Genomic DNA, 20044 nt, shown 5'->3' with positions numbered 1-20044 from the left:
GCTTACTCTAATATTGATATAATTAAGTATTCAATGAAACTAATTCATTGAAAGATAAAACACGCAAATTCGTGTGCAAACCGATCACCGTTTAACAGATATCAGGGGAGATAAACATTTTCACTTGATCCCACCGTTTCGACCATCATTATTCCGAGTTACCCCATTAACTGTATCAAATTTATCGCGCGTGTCTACCGTCTGAATCATCGTAGCGTCGACGGTGCGCCATCGCGCTAATTATGTTTGTTTTACGTTGGAAACAATTTCTAAAATTCCTGGAGAAGCTCGACTTGCGACAAATTAGCCAGTCAATCGTGAAATAAAATTCGCGCATCATCGACAAAGTTATTGAGCTTGTTTATTCGACGTATGGCGCAAAACTCCGATTTCCTCTCGCCCCCAACAATGGCTGTCAATTAGATCACGGTTTACTAATTAAAGAGCAGCCGTTGCAAAATATTGATCCCGCAGAAACGAGCAGCAAATTATTCTCGACGGCTAATGAATATCGACGCGTGGAAAAAAAAAAAAATTGCTCGATGACGTAATCGACGCTGCAACTTCCGTCCAACTATTTTCTTTGATCCCTCCCGCTGTTCGGAAGACAGTCTGACCTTTTAAACGAAATGAATGGAATCCCAAAGTTAGCACTTTTTTCAGTAAACACGGCTAGCTTGCCAGTCGATTTCGGTGTAACGTTACCAGCGACGCTGCGATAGAAACGCGTAAACAAGAACGAAAGAACAACCGGCTATCCGATCACTCGAATCATTATTCAATGGCTTATGTATCGGGAGGTACGCGCATGCGCCGATTTGTAACTCGTCCTGACACGGAACGAACGAAATATGCATTATGCATCGAATCGCCGTGGAAGAACGATAATTGGTAAAATTCCAGCGGCAATAAATATTAACGCGCGTGGCTTAACCGGAATCTTAAATAAATCGGCTCCTCTTTCAACGGATGCAAAGCGTGGACGTTCCTTGTCGCGCGCTCGTACGTTACCTCGAAATGCATGAGAAAATACGTTACGCAACTACGCCCGGTGTATCTCGATGTGTAAAAAATAAATTACCGTTAGACACGAACTGTAAGGCACGGGGAAAATGTTCGAATCCGTTCCACTCTGCTCGCGGTGGGCAGGAAAACGCGCACGGAACATCGCGTCGGAACGAGATACCTTTCCACACTGAACTAGTGCGCCACATCGGGACGCGCGAAAGGCTCATCGTGTACAACCGGATTTCCAAGATCATATTCGAAAGATTACACGCGTAAACACGTAAAAGCGTTGGGCGGCTGTTCCAGATAACGCTCGACATAGAGATCACCGTTTCGTTTGTATTTGACTACCCCTTTGAATACAGATTACCCAATTAGGACTTAAATCGACGACCATAACTTGTCCGTTCGGTACACCGAAGTGAAAGCATGGAAATGAAACGAAATAATTTGTTTATGGTCGAACACATTTGTGTACTCGCGAGCGGCACGAATTCTAGTAAAAGAAAAGAAAGTTTAGAAATTGTATAATAAAATTTCAATGGTATTCAGAATCTGCATTCCGTGCTAAGAAAAAAAAGAACGTCTTAACTAATACACTGAGCCATTTAACGCTAGATGAACGCGAAGCTTCCGAGCGTTATCGGACACAGATAACGCACGAGCTAGACTGATAAGCTTTGAATGAAATGTGATGTACGTGTGTACATAGAGAAAAACCGACGCGTTAGAAAAATGCGTGGGGGCCTGAGATGATTTAAACTGCCTGCGAAAAGTGTGTGCGCAAACGGGTACGCTGAAAAATGCAAATTGGAGCAGCGCGTTACATTTGACGATTGTCGGTATGCCAAGAGCTCATTAAACGCTCTAACCTAACGTGTTTACGTGCATGCGTACCATTCGACCGTGGTCAAAGCATCACATCGGAATATAACACATTTTATCACGAATTAAATTACAAACAAAACAAAGCTCGCAACTCTCGGTACCGCCATTGCCAAGAATCACATGTTACGCTAACGAAACGAGTAATCAGCTGCGCACGTGTTTCCGTGGGAAACAAAAAAAATGTAAACCACAATTCAAGAACACTTCTTCTATTACATCATGATAAACGGCTAGAAGAATAACACAACTTTCTTCTGATCTTCCTAAAATATATAAAAAAGCAGAAAGAAAGACAGTTTTTTTCTCTCACTTAATAAAACTCCGTACATCAGCAACATACGGATACCCACCATCTTTACACCCCCCTCGTACATTCCATGACACGCGGTTAACAATCATCTACCTAACCAAATTTCCCAAACTCATCGTGATGCTTTAAAGATACACTTCTACATTCCACATCGTTCACGCATTATACCAAGCTCGACTATACAAAAGATTATCCATCGACAAATGGAATTCCCATGCGTCAGAACGCAACCCTCGCGAGCCACCCCCTTGGATGTTAGAACATCAACTCGCTGCGAGTTTCAACGCCGCGACAGCGAGACGTGGTAACGTTCTGTGGAAAAATCGCGAAACGGAAACGAGAGTCTTGATGGAGCGCACGCGGCGTGCTGACGAAAAACGGCGCACGGTTTCCGCGTGAAAAGGTTGACGCTGGAACGCGCCACGGGGATGGGTATAGATGGAGGCAGTGTCATATGGGAACGGGTCGTCGTAGATACACCTTCGACGACCGAGAAGGAGAACGATACGAACGCGAGAGAGGAGCGTCGACGTTGGCGTAAGGTCGCGTGTAGAGGCAGCTCGCTTTAGCTAGACACATGTCGACGATGGAGGAAAGTCATGGAGGGTGCCACGGATCGATGCCTGGCTGGGAAGCGGTCCCGGACGGAACGGCGAAATTCGCTCGCAATATCACGCGCTGTCACCGGACGAAACGGCCTGCTGTAGCCTCGTTCATCTACGCAACAATCGTCCCGTGCCCTTGTTTATCGCAACGGGGACGCGTTTTTTCCCCCCGCTCGCTTAGAAGGAAAGAAAAAAAGCAGAAAAAAGAAGACTAACGCACGCGACAGACGGTCGCGTCGAGCAAAACGATTCGCGAGGCCGTCTTAGATATTTTTCGCGGTTTCGAAAGATCAGCAGAGATTGCGCGGGGTTACGCGTATGGAAGGGATCGAAGGTGCGAGCGGATCACGGCCACGATGGTGGCCAGGATGCACACACGTTCGACGCATAAAGGAAACGGGAAGATTCGCGAGCTGGATACGTTCTACGAGAAACGTCCCACGGGCTGTGTCCGGATAACGCTCGTTTTCCGCTGATAGATCGATGGCTAGACCTGGGAGCATGCGAGGGTACACACTCGCGATGGTCTTCGACGGAGGAGGCGCAGGACGTTTTCCAAGTGACTCGTGCGAATCGAAAGTAAATTTCATTGATAATAAGAGAGGCGAGGGAAGAAGAAACACTCACCACCGATGCTGAGAGTTCTCCATCGAGTTTTTCGTTTGGAGCCCTTCTTGCCCATCTCTGGCGAAGACCGAGCTGGTCCTCCTCCCTTCTGTCTCTCGTCACCCCAGCGATCTCGGCCGACTTTCTACAACGAAAGCTCCACCGAAATCATATTGATCGCGATCGACGGCCGCCACTACCTTCGCGGCAGCATCTTATCAACTGCCCACCGACCGATGTGTTCCGCGTTGACGATAGTCGTCGTCGAGAGGGAAGCTTTTTTGGAACGAAACGAACTGGCGAACGAGGCCTGCCTCTAGCAGAAGACAACTCTAATACGTAATCCGCGCCGCACGAATAGCGACCGCATACTGCTGTCCCCACCTCACCCGTCCCTTTTCGTCCCCACCCTGCTACAAACGATCCCCTACCTCTGTCTCTGTCACGTTCGACGCGTCCCGCCGCGTGTTCAATTTCTCGTCGTGTCCACGCGATTACAACGGTTCCTCGAACGGTGCACGCGTCTACGCGACATTTTTAAGGCAAATCGTGACGTACGAACTCGCGGTTAACGAGTGTCACGCGAACTCACGGCAGCAAAATCGACTGGAAGTTTCTGTTCATCAGCGAGATCTTTTGAATGCCAGCCAATCGTACGCATGCGCGTTATTGTAATGATTCCACGTCACGATTGGTTGTTGCCATGGTAACCGGTATAAACTATCGCCCACCATTTTATCCGGCTTCAGGCGTTTTCAGGTACTTGTACACGGGGATATTCATTTTCGTCGCGAAAATGTCTGTTCGATTTTGATCGAACGCTGCTCGTTTTAACGATTATGGTCATTCTGTACGCGGACAATCGATGGTTCACGAAATCTAACATGAAAATGTTTGATTTAAGAAACGCATCGTTTCGTTGTTTCATGTCTCCTGTTTATAGGTTAATCGAGCGAAGACGAAAAGCGAGTAGTCATGATGAAGATACTGTCACTGCAGGAATTCGATTCCCCTTCTTTGGACGAGACAGCCACAGTTGCGTTTATTAGAGACAGTTTGCATTATTGCAATTATGAGAATTTAACGGATGAATTGCAACCATTCTCTAAATATTTGAGAGAGTATCCAGAGGTCTCTATTGCTCCGGATATTCTCGCCACTCGTGAGACAGCGCGTACCGTTCACGCTGGTGATCTATTTCTGCCTGTTCACGATAGTATTTTCAAGAGAATCGCTAGTATATGCAGAGAGAAAGGGTTAGCAGAAGCCATCTGCTTGGCTGCTTCTTCAGAGCCGTACGAAATTACACCAGCCCTACATTGGATAGCCACGAGGTATTACTAATATTTCTCATGTACACTTGGAATTTGATCTAACTTCATAATTCTAATTTCAGACTTAAATGGATACTGGACTTGATCGATAAAGGGACACACCAGAGAGAAGCTTTACCCACTTCTGGCAATGGATCGGTCGCAGATGTAGTTCACACGAGAGATTGGGAGATATCTCTTGTATGTTCTAATTGTAATTAATTTATGTTTTTAATATAACATGTAATTTACTTCCAATGTTAATTTTTAGATCAGATGTCTTTCTTGGCATCCGCATTGCTCGCGATTGGCAGTAGTCACAAGAGACGATCGTATACGTATCTTCTCCCAAGGACTGCCAGTGGTTCCTGTATTGAGGCACAGCGCACAGAAATCAATTTGCTGCGTCAGTTGGAGACCTCTTGCTGGAAAAGAGCTAGCGGTGGCATGTCACACTGGTGTTTTGATTTGGACGATAGAGTTGGGAGCAGCCAGTAATTCCCTTAGTCATGCGATATTGTTAAAACAAAGAAATCATGCTCCTGTGACAAGCGTTACGTGGCATCCACAGGGTGATTTATTGGTGTCTTGCTCACCAGCCGATACACGCATGATTATTTGGGATACTTCTAGAAAGGAAGGTGTTCCGTTGAGGAGAGTTGGCGGTGGTGGTATATGCTTCACACGTTGGTCACCTTGCGGCTCTCAATTGTTCTCAGCTACTTGTAAAAACATCTTCAGGTATAACGCATCGCTTCTCCTACTATCCACTTTTATATTATATGAAATATAATTTAATTTATTGATAATTATATACAGAGTTTGGAACACTGGCGTAGCAGCACTGTGGCATGCTGATAAGTGGACAGTGCCTCATGGTCGCGTAGCAGTTGCGTGTTTCGGTCCGAATTTGACTCTTTTGTTCGCATCAAACGAAGATCCCGCTACAATCTTTTCCTTGCCATTGCAAGAGAATATCTTTGACGTTAAGAAGCCATGTTTGGGCGACGTGAAGATGGCTGTACCATTAATAGATTTAACGAAAGTCACTTTCTCGTCAAATGACGACTGCGTTACTGTCGGTGGTCGAATCATAGCAATGGAGTGGGATCCCACTGGAAGATATCTTGCTATCCTCTTCCAGGTATCGTTTTACTTTCAGTTCTCGATCCGCGTTAACGCGCAACAAACCTTTATAGACTAAAAAGAAACGTAACTGTAAGTTGCACGTTCTAACGAAAATTTTTGTTTAATCATTCAGGACAGTCCTTGGGTAGCACTGGTTAAAACGCAAGTAGGAAACTTATCGCGAGTTGTCGGCATCAAACCAATCTGCCTTATCAAGGGATTTCCAGGGGAGATTCCAAACTGCATGAACTTCTATCAGAAGTGCAAAGAGGAGTCGAATATGGTGTGCTTAACAATCGCGTGGAGCAGCGGTCGCATACAACATTTCCCAATAGTCGAGAAGGAAGCCGTGCTCACAATGAACACGTCTCAAGCATTCTCGTTGAGACACGACACGTACAATTTCAATTTGAGCACCACCTACTGTTAATCGTTACCACTCAAGTAAGACCTCATTTTTCGACCATTTATTTGCTCGCGAGGGGCCAAACATTTTTGTTAAATTGGGTATATGACAGTGTAATAAATCGTTGTATAAATTTGTACGCGACACGATGTTCTCGAATGGCGCACCGCGTTCCGACAGGGATGTTATGTAATATTTCATAACCGATTCAGTCAGCGCGCGTAAGGGCGAGGAAAAAAAGCATCGCTGGGCAGCCGTGTTAAGCTCTAATGCGCTAGCTTCCTAACGTATGGGATATACAACGCGACAGCTCTCGGGTTCGGTACCTAATTATACGAAGTCACATGCAGAGCGCACGTCTTTCTATTTTTACGCCGCTTGACCGAATGCTGAACACCGACACGTACATACGCGATGCGCCCCGCACTATTTCCAATACATTCCCTATCCACCGCCACAGCCGCACAACTCCAAACACAAATTAACCGGCTTCCATCGTTTTAGAAACTCCGTCACCCTAAATACACGCCCCACGAATGTAGTTTGTCATCATCTCGCCCTGTCGCTTTATTTACGAAAGGTATAGCTCGTGAAATATGGATTTCGTGGAATACGCTGTGAAGGAAAATTACAACCGCACAGCATTCTTAAGCTATAATGGATTTCACTTAAAATCGATTGGCCATTTATGACTAAGGAGCGTGTGCCTTCATTGCACCGTCTAATCACCTCGTTACCGTTTTTTCGTGTTTTTACATATCCTTTTGAAAATAAACTTAGCTTAATTATTGACACTGCTTCGGTCGAGTCCGATTTAAAGATCATCCCTCGAGTTAACCCTTCGCGTTACCATTTTGTGCGGCGGCTACGTCGTCAGTAGCCTACACATGTTAGCCTCACCCGTTCACTGCCTTAAAACTGTCAGATTCAAAGCATTAAGATATTGCGCGTGGTTTATATTTTGTAACCCTTGATCGTACGAATTGGAAATACAGTGGAAATTCAAGTTAAAATATTTTTATTATTCAGACGTGACAGATGAAACATAGGAAAATTTCTCCTTTTTGAAACTGACCTAAGAAATGAATCGATCATCTAATAATTCCTCACAAATTTTAGTTCGTACAGTAAAATCACTCATCGATAAAAATGCACGATTCTCAACAATAGGCAAAGTAGTTAAAATCCATTTCTTCGCGATACTTCGAAGTACTAGCGAAATTTAAAATCAAGGGTCGTCCCTTAATTATCAATCCAACGAACGCTCAATAACAATTCGATCCTACTCGAATCGCTAAATAAAATATCGAATTCCCTTTCGATTAAGCGTTCGTTAAGAGATACCTTTCTTTCTTTTCCTTTTCTCGTTTTTTTCTCAATACCCTCCCTCCTCCATTCTCGCTCTGTTATTGCATCCGTATGGGGTGTACGATCGAAATCCTTTTTCCAGTATATTTATTTTAATGGCAGTCGTACACATGCGGTGACTATGGTACGAACGGAGTTGACAGGTGCCCGGGCAAAAAAGCGTGGTCGAGAGCGGGCATAGTATGTATAATGTAAGCATAGAGGGCTGGCAGGCCACATGTGCCACTCTATCACTTATCTACCCGTAATATGACGTATAACCCGACCATAAGATGCAACTGTGAACGCACGCCGGCCCCTGTGTGCGTGTCTCTTGTCTGCGCGCGTGAGTGCACCAGCCGAGATGCACACGCGTCCGTGTGCAAGGGGTGAGTAGGAGGACGCACGGAGGCGCTTCAGCGTGTGCGCGTCTGCCTCGATGGAGCCTGACTTTCCGAGGATCGTGCTAAAGCGATCATAACAATGCATCTGGGATTCAACGTTCCATTATTGCCAATAAATTGCGTTATTATCGTACAGAGATCGAGATTATGGTCGCGATAAGGATTTGAAGAAGAGAAATGGGTTTCTCATTTAACATTTTACATTTTTTAAATTGCATTTCCTCGTTCAATTCTTGTATTCGTGTGCTTGCTGCACACGTGGTCTCAATTATTGCACGATGTTGGAAATGCATTCTTACCCAGACTGGATTCACTTTTACGTTATACATCTGAGAATGCGTGGCAAGCGAAATGAGAGCTCGATCATTCGAACCATCTAAAGCTCCCATTTCTCCGTTTATCCCAACTCCATCCTCTGTAAACTCCATTCAAAAGCAATTAAAACTCCCCCCTTCCCTCGCAGCCACACTTTTTACAAATCGTAAATCAACAAATACTTGCGCACTTAACACAATTTAAATTACAGTCGGGAAAAAAGTGCACCCTCCCGATAGAGGAAGCCAAGAGAGCCACCGTCGGACGAAATTCTTGTTCGTTTACCCTTGGACCCACTTAGGAACCCGCCACTTGCACCCCCCTCTTGAGCAACCGACGCTGGCTACCCCGAGGAGGATCGTCGTAGACGCGAACCGCGCGATGCGCGACTCGGAAACGATGCGGCACCGATATTTGTGGTTATTCGCGCGAAACTCGTCGACGCAGAGATACGAGTCGTCGGGAGGAGGCGCGGGGAGGTCGGTGAAATAATAGTAGGTTGTAATAGGAGGAAGGAGTGAACGACTTGCCCTCATGTGTGCGCGCGAAGAAGCTGTTGTTAATAAGTGACGCGTGTGCGGCAGCTGGTTTTACGTTTTTTGCCCGGCACCCGATTCTCGGGGTTCGAGCGACGAAAGATCGGCCTAAGCACCCCCTCCACGGCTACTTTCTCTGTTTCTGTCTCTTGCCACGCTGCACCTCGACGTGAAATATTCCTTAACAGATTCTCAAAGAGGTGCCGATCGTCGCGGGTGCGGCGCAGGGATCGATCCTCCATGTCGATGACCGGCTCAGAAATGAAACGGACGGGGGTGACCCGGGGACAGTGAGAGTCCGTTTTTTAGTGGACCACTCGTAATGGCGTCAGTCTGCAGTTTTAAAGATGCGCATCGTTATATGATAATTAGAAAGTAAGGAAAAAGGTCAATTTGAGAGATGCTGTAAGTAATGTAAAAGTTGTTACTGTTAACAGAACTGCGATTGTGTGCGAGATACTGTGTAAATTTCATTTTAAAAGCGAGAGCTTTCGAAAGCTCTGAAATTTGAATAAAGTTATATTTTTATAATCAAAAGGCCTTGATCATTTACCTCCTTTAAATGCATTCCAAGTTCGAAACAGTTACTGAAATACCTAGAAACATATTCGTCCGCAAAAAATTGAAATTCGTATGCGTGTCGATTACTGACTCTTTTACGAACGATGTTCTTGCACGACATAAAAAGTACTGCGAGATGAGTCAGTTGCTAATGGAAAATTTTCAAGCTGTTTATTTAACCATCAATTTTTATACGCCCCTACTTCTGTGCGCTACAAATAACTCGTGGCCATTTCTTCTCTGCATTCTTCCGTGCGCTTATTAAAATCCCCTTTGTCACCAGCGCCCAAAAACTTGCTACTCAGTCCCACCGTCACTCCACACAGCGTAGCATCGACTCACCCGATCGACCAACGCGAAACCGCCTTCCACCAACCAAGATCATGGCCAATCGATCATCCTCTGTCGCTACCGATCGCGGGACCCCCAAGGGACACCGTTAAGGCGCCAAACAACAAATGACGCAACCGTACGAGCGGTTCATCAGCCTCGAAGAGACAAGCCCATCGGGCATAATCGTTCCGAGAATCTAGTCGCGGGCAAAAAGGGCCCGTGGAAGACGAATTCGAACGGGCCAGCCAGGAAAAAGGGAGACGACAGACGCGCGCGCAGATGTGCCGCGCCACCCTGAAACCGATGAGGACGAGGCAAGTGCACACGGAGATGCACAAGTGCCGGTGGATCCTCGCTTCTCCTCCTCCTCCTCCTCCACTTCTTCTTCTTCTTCTTCTTCTTCTTTGCTCCGCGTGTCCCTGAGGGAAACGAAGCGCGGCCACGCGAGTGGGCGGCGCGTACCCTTCTCGAAGGCTTCTTCCCTTGCTCCCAACAGAGGGCTGGAGGGGATGTTGCCCGTGTCGTACGCTGGAAGAAACGCAGCGATGTCTTGTCCTGGCTGATAGTCGTCGCGAAGACGCGGGAACGGGTGCGCAGCCGAGCTACCTTCAGGACTCGCAAGGGTAGAGACGCGCGCGTTTGTCCAGCCGCTGGGCCACCCTGCGCCCGCTCGATCCGCGCGGCCGCGCGTCAACTGACCTTGTCGCTAGATAAGCTTATCACGGCGGAAGAACAGCCGAGGAAGAGAGTTTTCGCGGGACAGTGGAGTTTGTTTGGCGAGTTTGATCTGTGACGCGGGCCCTGTAAGTGGACAGTGCGCGATCGGCCGGTTCCGCCGGTCGGAGGTCGACGCTTGCGGAATAGTGTACTCGTGTTGGTCCGTCGGTGATTTCGGATGGTCGTAACTGCGAGGAAAGTATCGGGGACGACGATAAAATCGATGTCGCACAGAAATGCTGAATGAAAAGTCACTTGTATATCGTGCACGTTGGTAAACAAGCGAGTATCTAGCGGTCGCAGTGTCTGGAAAATCGAAGTTATGTTAATTAATTCGAATGGTGACCGATGATCGAGAAAGGAAGAGTGAATAAAAATATTTCTCTTACGTAAAGTATATATTGCAGTCGAGCGAGACGGTATCACGTTGATCGTGTCGCACAGTTATGTTGTCTGGATTAACAACCATCGGGAGCATCGAGCTAATCTGGAACAGAAATAATTGAGATTAACTTCTCGTCGAGAGTCCCGCGTGGCCACGAGTGTGCATTCATATCCGTTTCGCTTTTCATTCACAACGCGATCGATGTGACAGCTCGATCCAGAGAAACGCCAGAAGTACCTCGAACGCCGCTTCGATTCACGTGCTGGCCGCGGCTACTCGCGCCGCTATCGCCTTCTGTCACGCGTGACTCGTTGCAACATCCCGGCTCGTGTTTTCAGAGTCTCCGTAACTTTCCACTCGCGGCTCGCTTCATCCGCTTACCGTACACAATTTCGCAAACCCGCGCCAATTTCCTCTAAGGGAAAAACCGTGATCACTAACCTCGCCCACGAACATTGTAGGCTGTACCAGAATGCACCTCGAGGACTACCACGTGACCAGGGGCGAGGAGGACGTGCAGCGGGCGGTCACGAAGAGCATCAAACAGGAGGACTTCAACACCTTGCACTTGGCGCCCATCGGCGCGATAAACAGCAACAGCCAGCAGTCGTGTTGGGTCACCTCTCACGCGGACAGCGTCCCTTCCCCAGTGCTGACCAACAATTCCAGTCCAAAGGAGTACACGGACTGGGACCAGCTGACGACCGTCTTCCAGTATCCCTGTCAGTCGTACTCGACCACGGACAGATCGCCAGGGAGCACCAGCAGCGAGGCCACCACGCCAACCTGGAACAATGCCGTTTTCAGTGAACTGTCCGACTGCTCCAATGGGCAAAGGCTACCTTCCGTGGGTTCCGCGTTCTCCTTCTCGAGGACCTTCTGCAACACTGTCTATCCAGAGTACCAGAGCTACCAGGACTACCAGGAGTACCAGGACGACGTGTCGGTGTCGTTGCCCCTTATACTGCACAACCAGACGGAGGACCAAGCGTTCACTGGGTCCATGCAGGCAGCCACGGACGAGTTCGACCTCAGTTTAATCAGAGGTGACCCAACGTCGTTGCTGTGCAACGTGGAGTCGCCGTCCTCGCCGTCGTCCACGTATTTGGAGGAGCTGCAGGATCCGTTCTCCAATTTGAACGGGTCGTGTTACGCGGTTGGGCATCTGGTCTCTGGTCAACAGTCCACGGTGTCCACGATGAATTTCGTCAATGATGCTGGGCTGGACGACGGGTTTGGGAACCAGGTAGTTCTGCCTAGGAACGAGGGACTGCTGTTGACTGATAGAAGGGTGCCTGTGTCCAAGGCCAGTGAAGAGAAACGGAATAAATCTTACGGTAAGTTTAGCGTTTCAGGTTTAAATGCGAGTACTGGGTTCAGAGAAATTGTATCGTGACGTTATTCTCTGCTTTGCAACGCGATGTAACTTCATTTGAGATGATATATGCTCAGACGAAAATTCGTAGCGTCTCCAGTTTCTTAATTCCCTCGCACCTGACGCGCTTAGGAGACTACCAAACTGTTCCATCGTTTTACAAACACCGCAAGTAAACAGGGACTATTTGGCCAACTGAGCTACACCTCTCGAACTCCCGTTCGTTCCTTTTTTCTGCCCCTTATCTCAAGTGCAACAAGTAGCTCCAAGTAGAGGCTCCTTAACAGGGCCCCAGGGTCCACGAGGCTGTTTACACGTCGATGACACGTTTGTTTCCGCTTCAGACTGTTCCACGACGGACGAGAGCTTGACGTCGACGTATCAGTGCCGATGGATAGATTGCGGCTGCGCCTTCGCCGAACAGGAGGGTCTGGTGCGCCACATCGAGAGAAGGCACGTCGAGTCCTCGTCGTCGAACGCGCACGGACACGGCAGACGCGTCCAGAGGGACAGGGACAAGGAGAAGGACAAGGAGGGCGAGGCGTACGCGGGCCCTGGAACAGGGCAGGACGAATTCGCTTGCCTCTGGCAGGGATGTCCGCGCGCGCGACCCTTCAACGCGAGATACAAACTGCTGATCCACATGAGGGTCCACAGTGGCGAGAAGCCCAATAAATGTCCGGTGGGTGTTCGAATCGTCCATCGAAGCTGCGATCTTTCTTACTTCTCGATGCTTCTCGCGTGGAAATTGGGATTCTCGATTCTGAGAACGATCGAACGTGTAAAGATGTAGAAATTTTTGTTTGCTATCTTTCTTACTTTTCGATGCTTCTCGCGTGGAAATTAGGATTCTCGATTCTGAGAACGAAACTTTTGTTTGCTCGATGAATTTTATGTATCTAAAGATTGCTCGAGTAGTAATTGTTATCCTATGATCAGTGGTTTGTTGAGAAAGTATTCATCAGCTCGAGTGCGTTAAATTGTTAAAGTTCACTGGATGCAAGAAGGCGTTCTCGCGGCTGGAGAACTTGAAGATCCACCAAAGGTCCCACACTGGAGAGAGGCCCTACGCCTGCCAGCATCGCGGTTGCTCCAAGGCCTTCAGCAACAGCAGCGACCGCGCGAAGCATCAAAGGACTCATTACGACACGGTAAGCTGTCTGTTTTAACGATTAGCGGCTGTTCCATCTGAATGACGTCGAGCGTGGATAAACGAAATTGAGGAATAAAGAAACACTGGCTGTTCATTGCATAATTTGTACAGCTGATATATCAGGAAATGAACGAGCAGACTGCATAATCGCGAAGCGAATTATCGCTTGATATTTACTGCCCGCGCATGATTGATACGATGATACAACAGCGCATGCCTTGAAATAAATATTAGCCACGATTCTCGATAAAGTCTTCTTTTCCTATTGAAGACGATCGCAATCGATGAACGATGTTTCGTCACGTTCTTCGAACGTCTACGTGTATCTACGGTTGAATTGAACTGGTTTTCAATTATACTGGAAACGATTGCTGGCGTCGACAAAATTTCGTTTGATTTAAATATGTGATTTTTTAAATACGAACTATCAGAATTATTTTATGTAGAAAGATACGTATTTAAGCCAAAAATTTAAACTTACGTTCTCGTTCGTAGTTGCCTACCATTTTTTTAGAGCACAATTTGTTCATTTACTTCATTTAAGAGTAGTTATTCGCTGATTTTAATGAATAGATTCCACGAATCAAATGTCGGTCATGTTCCGATTTGAATACAATTTCCTCGAGTTAAGAAAAGAAACAAGTAATTGGATCAGCAAAATGAATTTCAGAAAAATATGTTTACTTCGATCGAGCAAATACTTTTCCAGTCCACGGCTATTTCGTAGCCAGGAAAACAGCCAACAACAAATTGCAATATGCCGATTGCAAATAGTCAATCGGTGACCCACTAATAATAATCGAGTAACAAACATGTATACGACGGAAATATTTCTGCACGCTACGAGAACGTCCAACGCTTTATCGAGAAGCTACTCGCGATTAATCGAAAACTAAAACCGATGCTGCTTATCTCAATCACCAAAATCCAAATTACTATGAGCGCGAATAATGTTTTTTTGCAATTAACGTTACATAACGAGTATTATATGGAATATTTCTGAACCATGGGGCAGAGAAATACGCTTATCGGCAATGTTGAAATTTTATAGCGCGAGAGGTCACTAGACATGTGTTGAAATGCAAATTGCTGCGAACTGTAAAAATTTCCTATTTTAGGATATCGATAACAAAAAATCTGCTCACTCGTTGCTCGAATCCCTAGATAACCAACATCTAACTAGTCATTGCTAACAATAAGTAAGATTTGCCGTAATCACTCAATAATTAAACCCTCACATTCTAACAAATTATAATTACCATCAATTTTGTTAGAGATTGATAACTTTCAACTAAAAATTTCACAAATATAGCTACAATACTCTCTTTTACATAATTACCTACACTGTTCTTAATTTATGTAAATGTAAGTACAAAAATGATCTACGAACAACCCTAGGAAGGTTCTCCATCCAATCACCCAAAAATTCATTTAAAAAATCAATATCAGAACTCTAAGAATCACAGCACTAAGAAGAGCCAGGGAAAAGCTTAAAAAAATCTCAAAAAGCTGTGCTTCGAATTTCCAGAAACCGTACGCTTGCCAGGTGACCGGATGTGGAAAGAGGTACACAGATCCATCCAGTCTGAGGAAGCACGTGAAGAACCATTCGGAACCAACGACGCCGCTGTCGAATTTGTCTCTGACGTCGGACAGTAAAACCGCGGGTGGCATCGCCAGCAATTCCAGCAGGCACGATCCGATTTCAACGAGCTCGAAGCACCAGCAACACCAGCAACAGACGCAAACGGTGGCCGTGTACCACGCGGAATCGAATTATCGGACGTATAAGACTTCTGAGTCTTACGCGGACGAGGACGCGGACCTGTTCCAGACGAATCTGTGTCAGGTCGATAGGATTTCCATGAACCTTGACAGCAATCAAGAGTACGTCCCGATCGAGTCTGTGAAACGCTTTCTCATCGACGACGTCAGCGGGTCGCACGTGGACGGCACAGGTAGGGGGAATCTTTCTAGTCAATTTAGATCTGGATTAATCGTTCGTGATCCACGAGACACGGTTCGAATCCGTGGTGAACGTTATTCCCTTTACGTCCATCTTCGTTATTAATTTGTCCATTGTGGAACGTATTCTTACTTTGAGAGTTTTGTTTGCTTCGTTTCTTTCTAAGATTTCGATTTTTTATACTCGAATATTTCGTTCTAGAAGTGTTTTTGTTTACTTTGCAATATATATTTTTTAAGCGCGTGTAGAGTATTTTTCAGTTGGTGAATGTTTTGAGAAATTTGATACACTTGTGTTGGCATTGCAAAGTCTTTTGGAACGGTTCAATATTTGCAATTTCATACTGCAAAGCTCTGAGAAGTTCGTTGAGATCACGTACAAATCAAATACGTTCCCCAGTACGCTTAGTGACCAAAGAATTCCAAAAACGTACCAACATCACGTTTACATTGACGTAGTGAATGCGTTCGTAATACGAATATCTTAGTCGCGCTTGAAATTCCTCGACTTTAAGGAATGCATGAGAAACCCAGCACAATGATATTAAAACGTTCCTGATTTTCTAACTGGAAGATATTGGTATTGGTCCAATCCAACAATACACAACAGACAGTCGAACTACTCATCTCTATAAGAAATTAAAGTCCATCAGAAGCCTTGGTTTTAAGAAAAACAGAAAGTAGGACTTAAATTAGCCTAATAACCGTTCCAGTAACCTTGGTACTGCAACCAAATAGTTAGCAAAATGAGGTCTACGATAGTAGCGTAATAAATAATTATCAGAACGATACTTTAGTGACGCAACCACGGTAACAAACGCAAAGAGCACCGTGCGCGTCCGAATCCGTTCTCTCCACATCGCGCGTCCCGTGTTTCCACAAAAAGTCTGGGGATCGTTGCACCAGCGACCCGTACGAATCGTTATTGTACGGGTCCGCGCGTGCTGCCTTTTTCTGTCCCGGTGAATGGTAACGACGCCGATGACAGTGCGCGCTCGCTTGGCTCCGCCATGCATAATCTCAGAGGAGGTTCGCCGCTTTACGCGTTTACCCCACACAGAGTCTTAAAATAATATTCCCGGCTTTTTTGGCCGGGAGCACACGCACGTACGCACGCGCCAAAACAGACGTAGCCGGTTGCCACGTGCGACACACGCGTGCCCCTTTTAAATTCCAGCCCTCTCGAGGCCGCGATTTTCAACCGAATAATACGTACACCGCCGCCATCGATCCGCTCCCCCGTCGTCTGAGCCGAGTGTGCGGGTTTTATTTCAAATCGCTCTACGGAGGCCGGTGTAATTGACTTACGAACCAGTTCAGGCTGCGTTTCGTCGAGTCTTGGCCCTAATCGGGCTGGCGAGAGTGGCGCATCCTGGCGGCCGTCGATCTTCGATTCTTCCTTTATAGATTATCAGGACAGTCCGCTGCAAACGCGTAATTTTCTACCAGATACTATCTACGATCGCTGTTGATCCACTTGTTCTTCGTTTAAAATCTGTACTGGTCACTGAAGCCAATATAGTTGATCCAGTAGTTAAGCCTGCTTTTGGTCACGGCTGGACTTAATTGAGCCGGCGAAAGTGGCGCGTCTCGACGGCCATTCATGCCCGTTTCTTTCTTTACAGGCTACCAGGTGGAGGACGAGGTGACGGACTTTCAGGAGTTGGGTTCTGACATCGAGCAGCAGTTTCTTGAACTGAGCAGCCTCGACGACGCGGTTTTCATCGACGGTTGAAGAGAACGACACGGAGGGAGGATTGGGTGAGCCCAGGTGGCGCGCGTGCCGACGCCACCGTTTCCTAAGGACTTCTGTTCCCACTTTCTTTTGTACTCGATTTTATACGATGACTCGATTACCTTATAGATATATTTTTGTACATAGGCAATTGTATATACTACGATTAAATATACGGATTTGATTATCACTCTCGATGCTGTTTAACCATCCAAGTACTCTCTCGAGGACTCTGAGGAACGCTGGTATTTATTTACTCGTTATACAAGCCAGAAACAAGACATCCGATGCTTCCAGATAATTACTCGATTAATTTTCTTTTTTCTCAAATTATCCCATATAGCTTTCTAGCGTAGAAACGCATCCAAACCATGTTTTTCCCTCTGATTATTACGTGTACTTAGAAAAAGACTCACTATAGCGGTGTCTCGTAGAAGATGCGAAACGTTATTGCTCTAATCTGTAAGGAAAATCGGTTAATCTTCACGAATCCTCCGGAATGGTAATCGTTCTCTCTTCGCCACCACAGGGGTACGTCGATAGCCTGCCTCTTAGCCAGGCTGCGGCGATGACACGCCGCTACAGCAAGCTTCGTATAAAAAAGCAGTGTGACCCACTACAGAGATCTTTTAGTGGCGACGGGGTTGAGCAACCGTTTATTTTCAAGCGCTGCTGCACTGCGACGGCTTCTCGTCTTTGGGCAGGTTGTCGCAGATTAATTTACGGAAATTCGTAAGCGCCAGCCGTTGGATCTCGTCGGAGCTCACCTGGAAGTGATGAGAACCGGGATAGTCAACAACCTACACGGTTGGCGAGCGACGGTTGGTAAGTAATTGTAGGCTTATACGATAGGCGTTGAATTACGATTTTTATGGTACTTACTCCGTTCACCGTCACCGTTGGGACGAAGGAGAGCTTCGGTTGCAGAGCGTTCGTTTGGTCGCCGTTTGCTGCCAGCAATTCTTTAGCCAGAGGTCCTGCGATGCATTGAGAGATGCTCTGCTGGGTCTGCTCGCTCAGTCCTGCTTTCTTGGCGCACTGGAAGTTTGCACGATGGTAGCATTTTATGAGAAGATTTGCTTTAATCGGTTAACTGAGTTCGACGTGTACACGCGTCAATCCAAAACTTTATCTCGATGCAACTGACGAGTATAATTGATTTTAATTTACACGTAACTCTACGTTAAAAGTAGCAATTCTAATTTTTTATCGCCTACAAAAAAGTTTTCCTCCATAGCACTTTTAATTATACGCTTTTACTGAATGAAAAGAAGGTAACTTTTAATTTTTCAAGTATCCATAGAATCGAACAGAGTCGAATGAACCAACAGATCTACAATACCTAACAATCTTATCACTTTATCGCTGCTTTTATATTCTTCATTCTAACAATAGCATTATCTCGTCTCTCGATATGCTCAACAATCAATACCGTATCTTCGTAAATAAACAACGTTACCTCCTCGCTATATCGAAAACAACGAAATCAAAACACCGATAATGGTCCCGCTAAACGCCATTTCGCCCCCTATTAGACTGCACCGAGCGCAGGATGTCGTTCTCGATCGGGAAACAAATTAAACGAAGCGCAAAAAAAACTAGTGCGATCCACGATCGACGCGAATGGGCATCGATAATGGAGCTATTCGCGCTAGAAAATAGCTGGGGCAAACCAATTTCGTTGGGCGCGGTAATTTGCAATTATCGTAGGGTCACGGACGGCCAGTTGGCGGTGATTGCCGCGACAGAGAAGAAACGTATAAATGGTTTTACCTGCGGAACGGATGTTGGTGGGTATCGCGAGGACATTGCGCAACCGAGAACAGACATTGTGAGGTCTTGGACCCTCTCAGCCGATTCTCCGTTTTGAATCGCGTGGATGGCGCACGCTTGGGCCATGTTGCCCTCGCACTCCGCTGGCCCATGCTGACACGAGAACTTCCACTCGTTTGTACGGGGATCCTTCGTTTGCTGCGCATCAATTTAATTGCCGTTAGCGTAATCGAGCATCAATAATTATCGTTGACATCGTTAAGCACCGTTAATTATCATTAACGCGTCGGATATCGACAATTATCGTTGACATTATTAAGTACCATTGACATTATTAAGTACCGTTGGTTATCGTTAGCATAATTGGGCATCGATAATTATCGTTAACACTATGAAATTGGTAACTATTGTTATCAGTAGCATTGTTGAATTTGTAGCTATTATTGTTGAATATTAATTACTAATATTATTATAATATTACTTATTGCTGCAGTATTAATTGATTTCACATTTCTGAATATCTCGTTTCAGAAATTATTTTTATTATTCGCAATCTTGTCGTATACGTTACATTGTGTCGCTTGTTATCACGAAACACATCCTTTTGTATGATTCTTCTTGTATTTATAGAATTATCTAATCGCAGCGTAATATTGAATGTGTGTTAATTTAGAACGTGTAATCGCTCGCGCGGATGTTGCGAAATGAACAAGGCAATGTCGTCCGTCGACAAACCTCTTCGTCTCGCGATCACAGCTGTCGTTGAATTTTCGTCGTCCTCGTAAAACGCGACGTGCTATCTCTAAATCATTTAACTGATACGCGAGATAATCGCGTTTCGAACCGAGAAATCTGCGGCAGAACTCGAACATTGCTTCCAGACAATGTTATCGTAAATAATCGTTACACGATGATCACAAAAAGCTGTATCTAGATAGAAGAAGAATGGAATATTATTATTATGATACAAAAATACCAGAAGTGTTTCGTTCATCCGAGAAGAAATGAGTAACAGATTGAAAAAACAGTGTTTTCTAAATAACAAAACGAGTTCGTTTGTTGGACAGCCCAAAGAATAATGAAATCATTCGTTATCCTTTGTTGTAAATCAGATGTGCCAAACATAGCGTGAATAATTTTCTGACTAATTGTAAATATGTACACAGTAACGGGAAAACCTG

At 45.8% G+C, this 20044-nt stretch overlaps 4 protein-coding genes across 6 annotated transcripts in view; 2 read left to right on the top strand and 2 right to left on the bottom strand.

Annotated features, from left to right (window-relative positions):
• Positions 1-3767, bottom strand: part of LOC143429990 (uncharacterized) — a 53508-nt gene extending 49741 nt beyond the window's left edge. The window contains exon 1 of one of the 2 annotated variants that reach the window (XM_076905908.1): positions 3439-3767. In XM_076905908.1, the coding sequence (XP_076762023.1) occupies positions 3439-3493 (55 nt within the window). In that variant the 5' untranslated portion in view covers positions 3494-3767. The remainder of the gene's footprint in view (positions 1-3438) is intronic. The other variant, XM_076905909.1, reaches the window with a different exon arrangement.
• LOC143429616 (uncharacterized) overlaps positions 1-20044 on the bottom strand; it is a 148569-nt gene that overhangs the window by 122508 nt on the left and 6017 nt on the right. The window contains exons 6-8 of the mRNA XM_076905294.1: positions 18864-19061; positions 17973-18128; positions 17634-17857 (exon numbers count right to left, since the gene is read on the bottom strand). Of these exons, the coding sequence (XP_076761409.1) occupies positions 17753-17857; positions 17973-18128; positions 18864-19061 (459 nt within the window). The 3' untranslated portion in view covers positions 17634-17752. The remainder of the gene's footprint in view (positions 1-17633; positions 17858-17972; positions 18129-18863; positions 19062-20044) is intronic.
• Positions 3380-6306, top strand: LOC143430006 (aladin). Of its 2 annotated transcripts, none has more exons than XM_076905956.1 (6): positions 3380-3390; positions 4361-4751; positions 4814-4931; positions 5002-5471; positions 5550-5874; positions 5992-6306. In XM_076905956.1, exons 2-6 carry the CDS (start codon positions 4393-4395, stop codon positions 6286-6288), a joined length of 1569 nt encoding a protein of 522 aa, XP_076762071.1. In that variant the 5' UTR covers positions 3380-3390; positions 4361-4392; the 3' UTR covers positions 6289-6306. The 2 variants fall into 2 exon arrangements, with proteins under 2 accessions (XP_076762071.1, XP_076762070.1); XM_076905955.1 differs by lacking the exon at positions 3380-3390 and adding an exon at positions 4074-4176.
• Positions 11335-17280, top strand: LOC143429714 (uncharacterized). Its single transcript, XM_076905446.1, has 5 exons — positions 11335-12199; positions 12582-12919; positions 13227-13388; positions 14919-15348; positions 16981-17280. The coding sequence occupies exons 1-5, from the start codon at positions 11335-11337 to the stop codon at positions 17088-17090; spliced, it is 1905 nt and encodes a 634-aa protein (XP_076761561.1). The 3' UTR covers positions 17091-17280.

Source organism: Xylocopa sonorina, chromosome 12 (assembly GCF_050948175.1).
Source record: "Xylocopa sonorina isolate GNS202 chromosome 12, iyXylSono1_principal, whole genome shotgun sequence".
Taxonomy (NCBI): domain Eukaryota; kingdom Metazoa; phylum Arthropoda; class Insecta; order Hymenoptera; family Apidae; genus Xylocopa; species Xylocopa sonorina.
Note: the sequence above shows the minus strand (reverse complement) of the source record. Positions and strands in the feature narration are given on the sequence as shown.

Coding starts and splice junctions, on each gene's coding strand:
- LOC143430006 (XM_076905956.1), top strand. CDS start 4,393: ATGATGAAGATACTGTCACTGCAGGAATTCGATTCCCCTTCTTTGGAC. Junction 4,932..5,001: donor GAGATTGGGAGATATCTCTT/GTATGTTCTAAT, acceptor GTTAATTTTTAG/ATCAGATGTCTTTCTTGGCA. Junction 5,875..5,991: donor ATCTTGCTATCCTCTTCCAG/GTATCGTTTTAC, acceptor TTAATCATTCAG/GACAGTCCTTGGGTAGCACT.
- LOC143429714 (XM_076905446.1), top strand. CDS start 11,335: ATGCACCTCGAGGACTACCACGTGACCAGGGGCGAGGAGGACGTGCAG. Junction 12,200..12,581: donor GAAACGGAATAAATCTTACG/GTAAGTTTAGCG, acceptor TTTCCGCTTCAG/ACTGTTCCACGACGGACGAG. Junction 15,349..16,980: donor GTCGCACGTGGACGGCACAG/GTAGGGGGAATC, acceptor CTTTCTTTACAG/GCTACCAGGTGGAGGACGAG.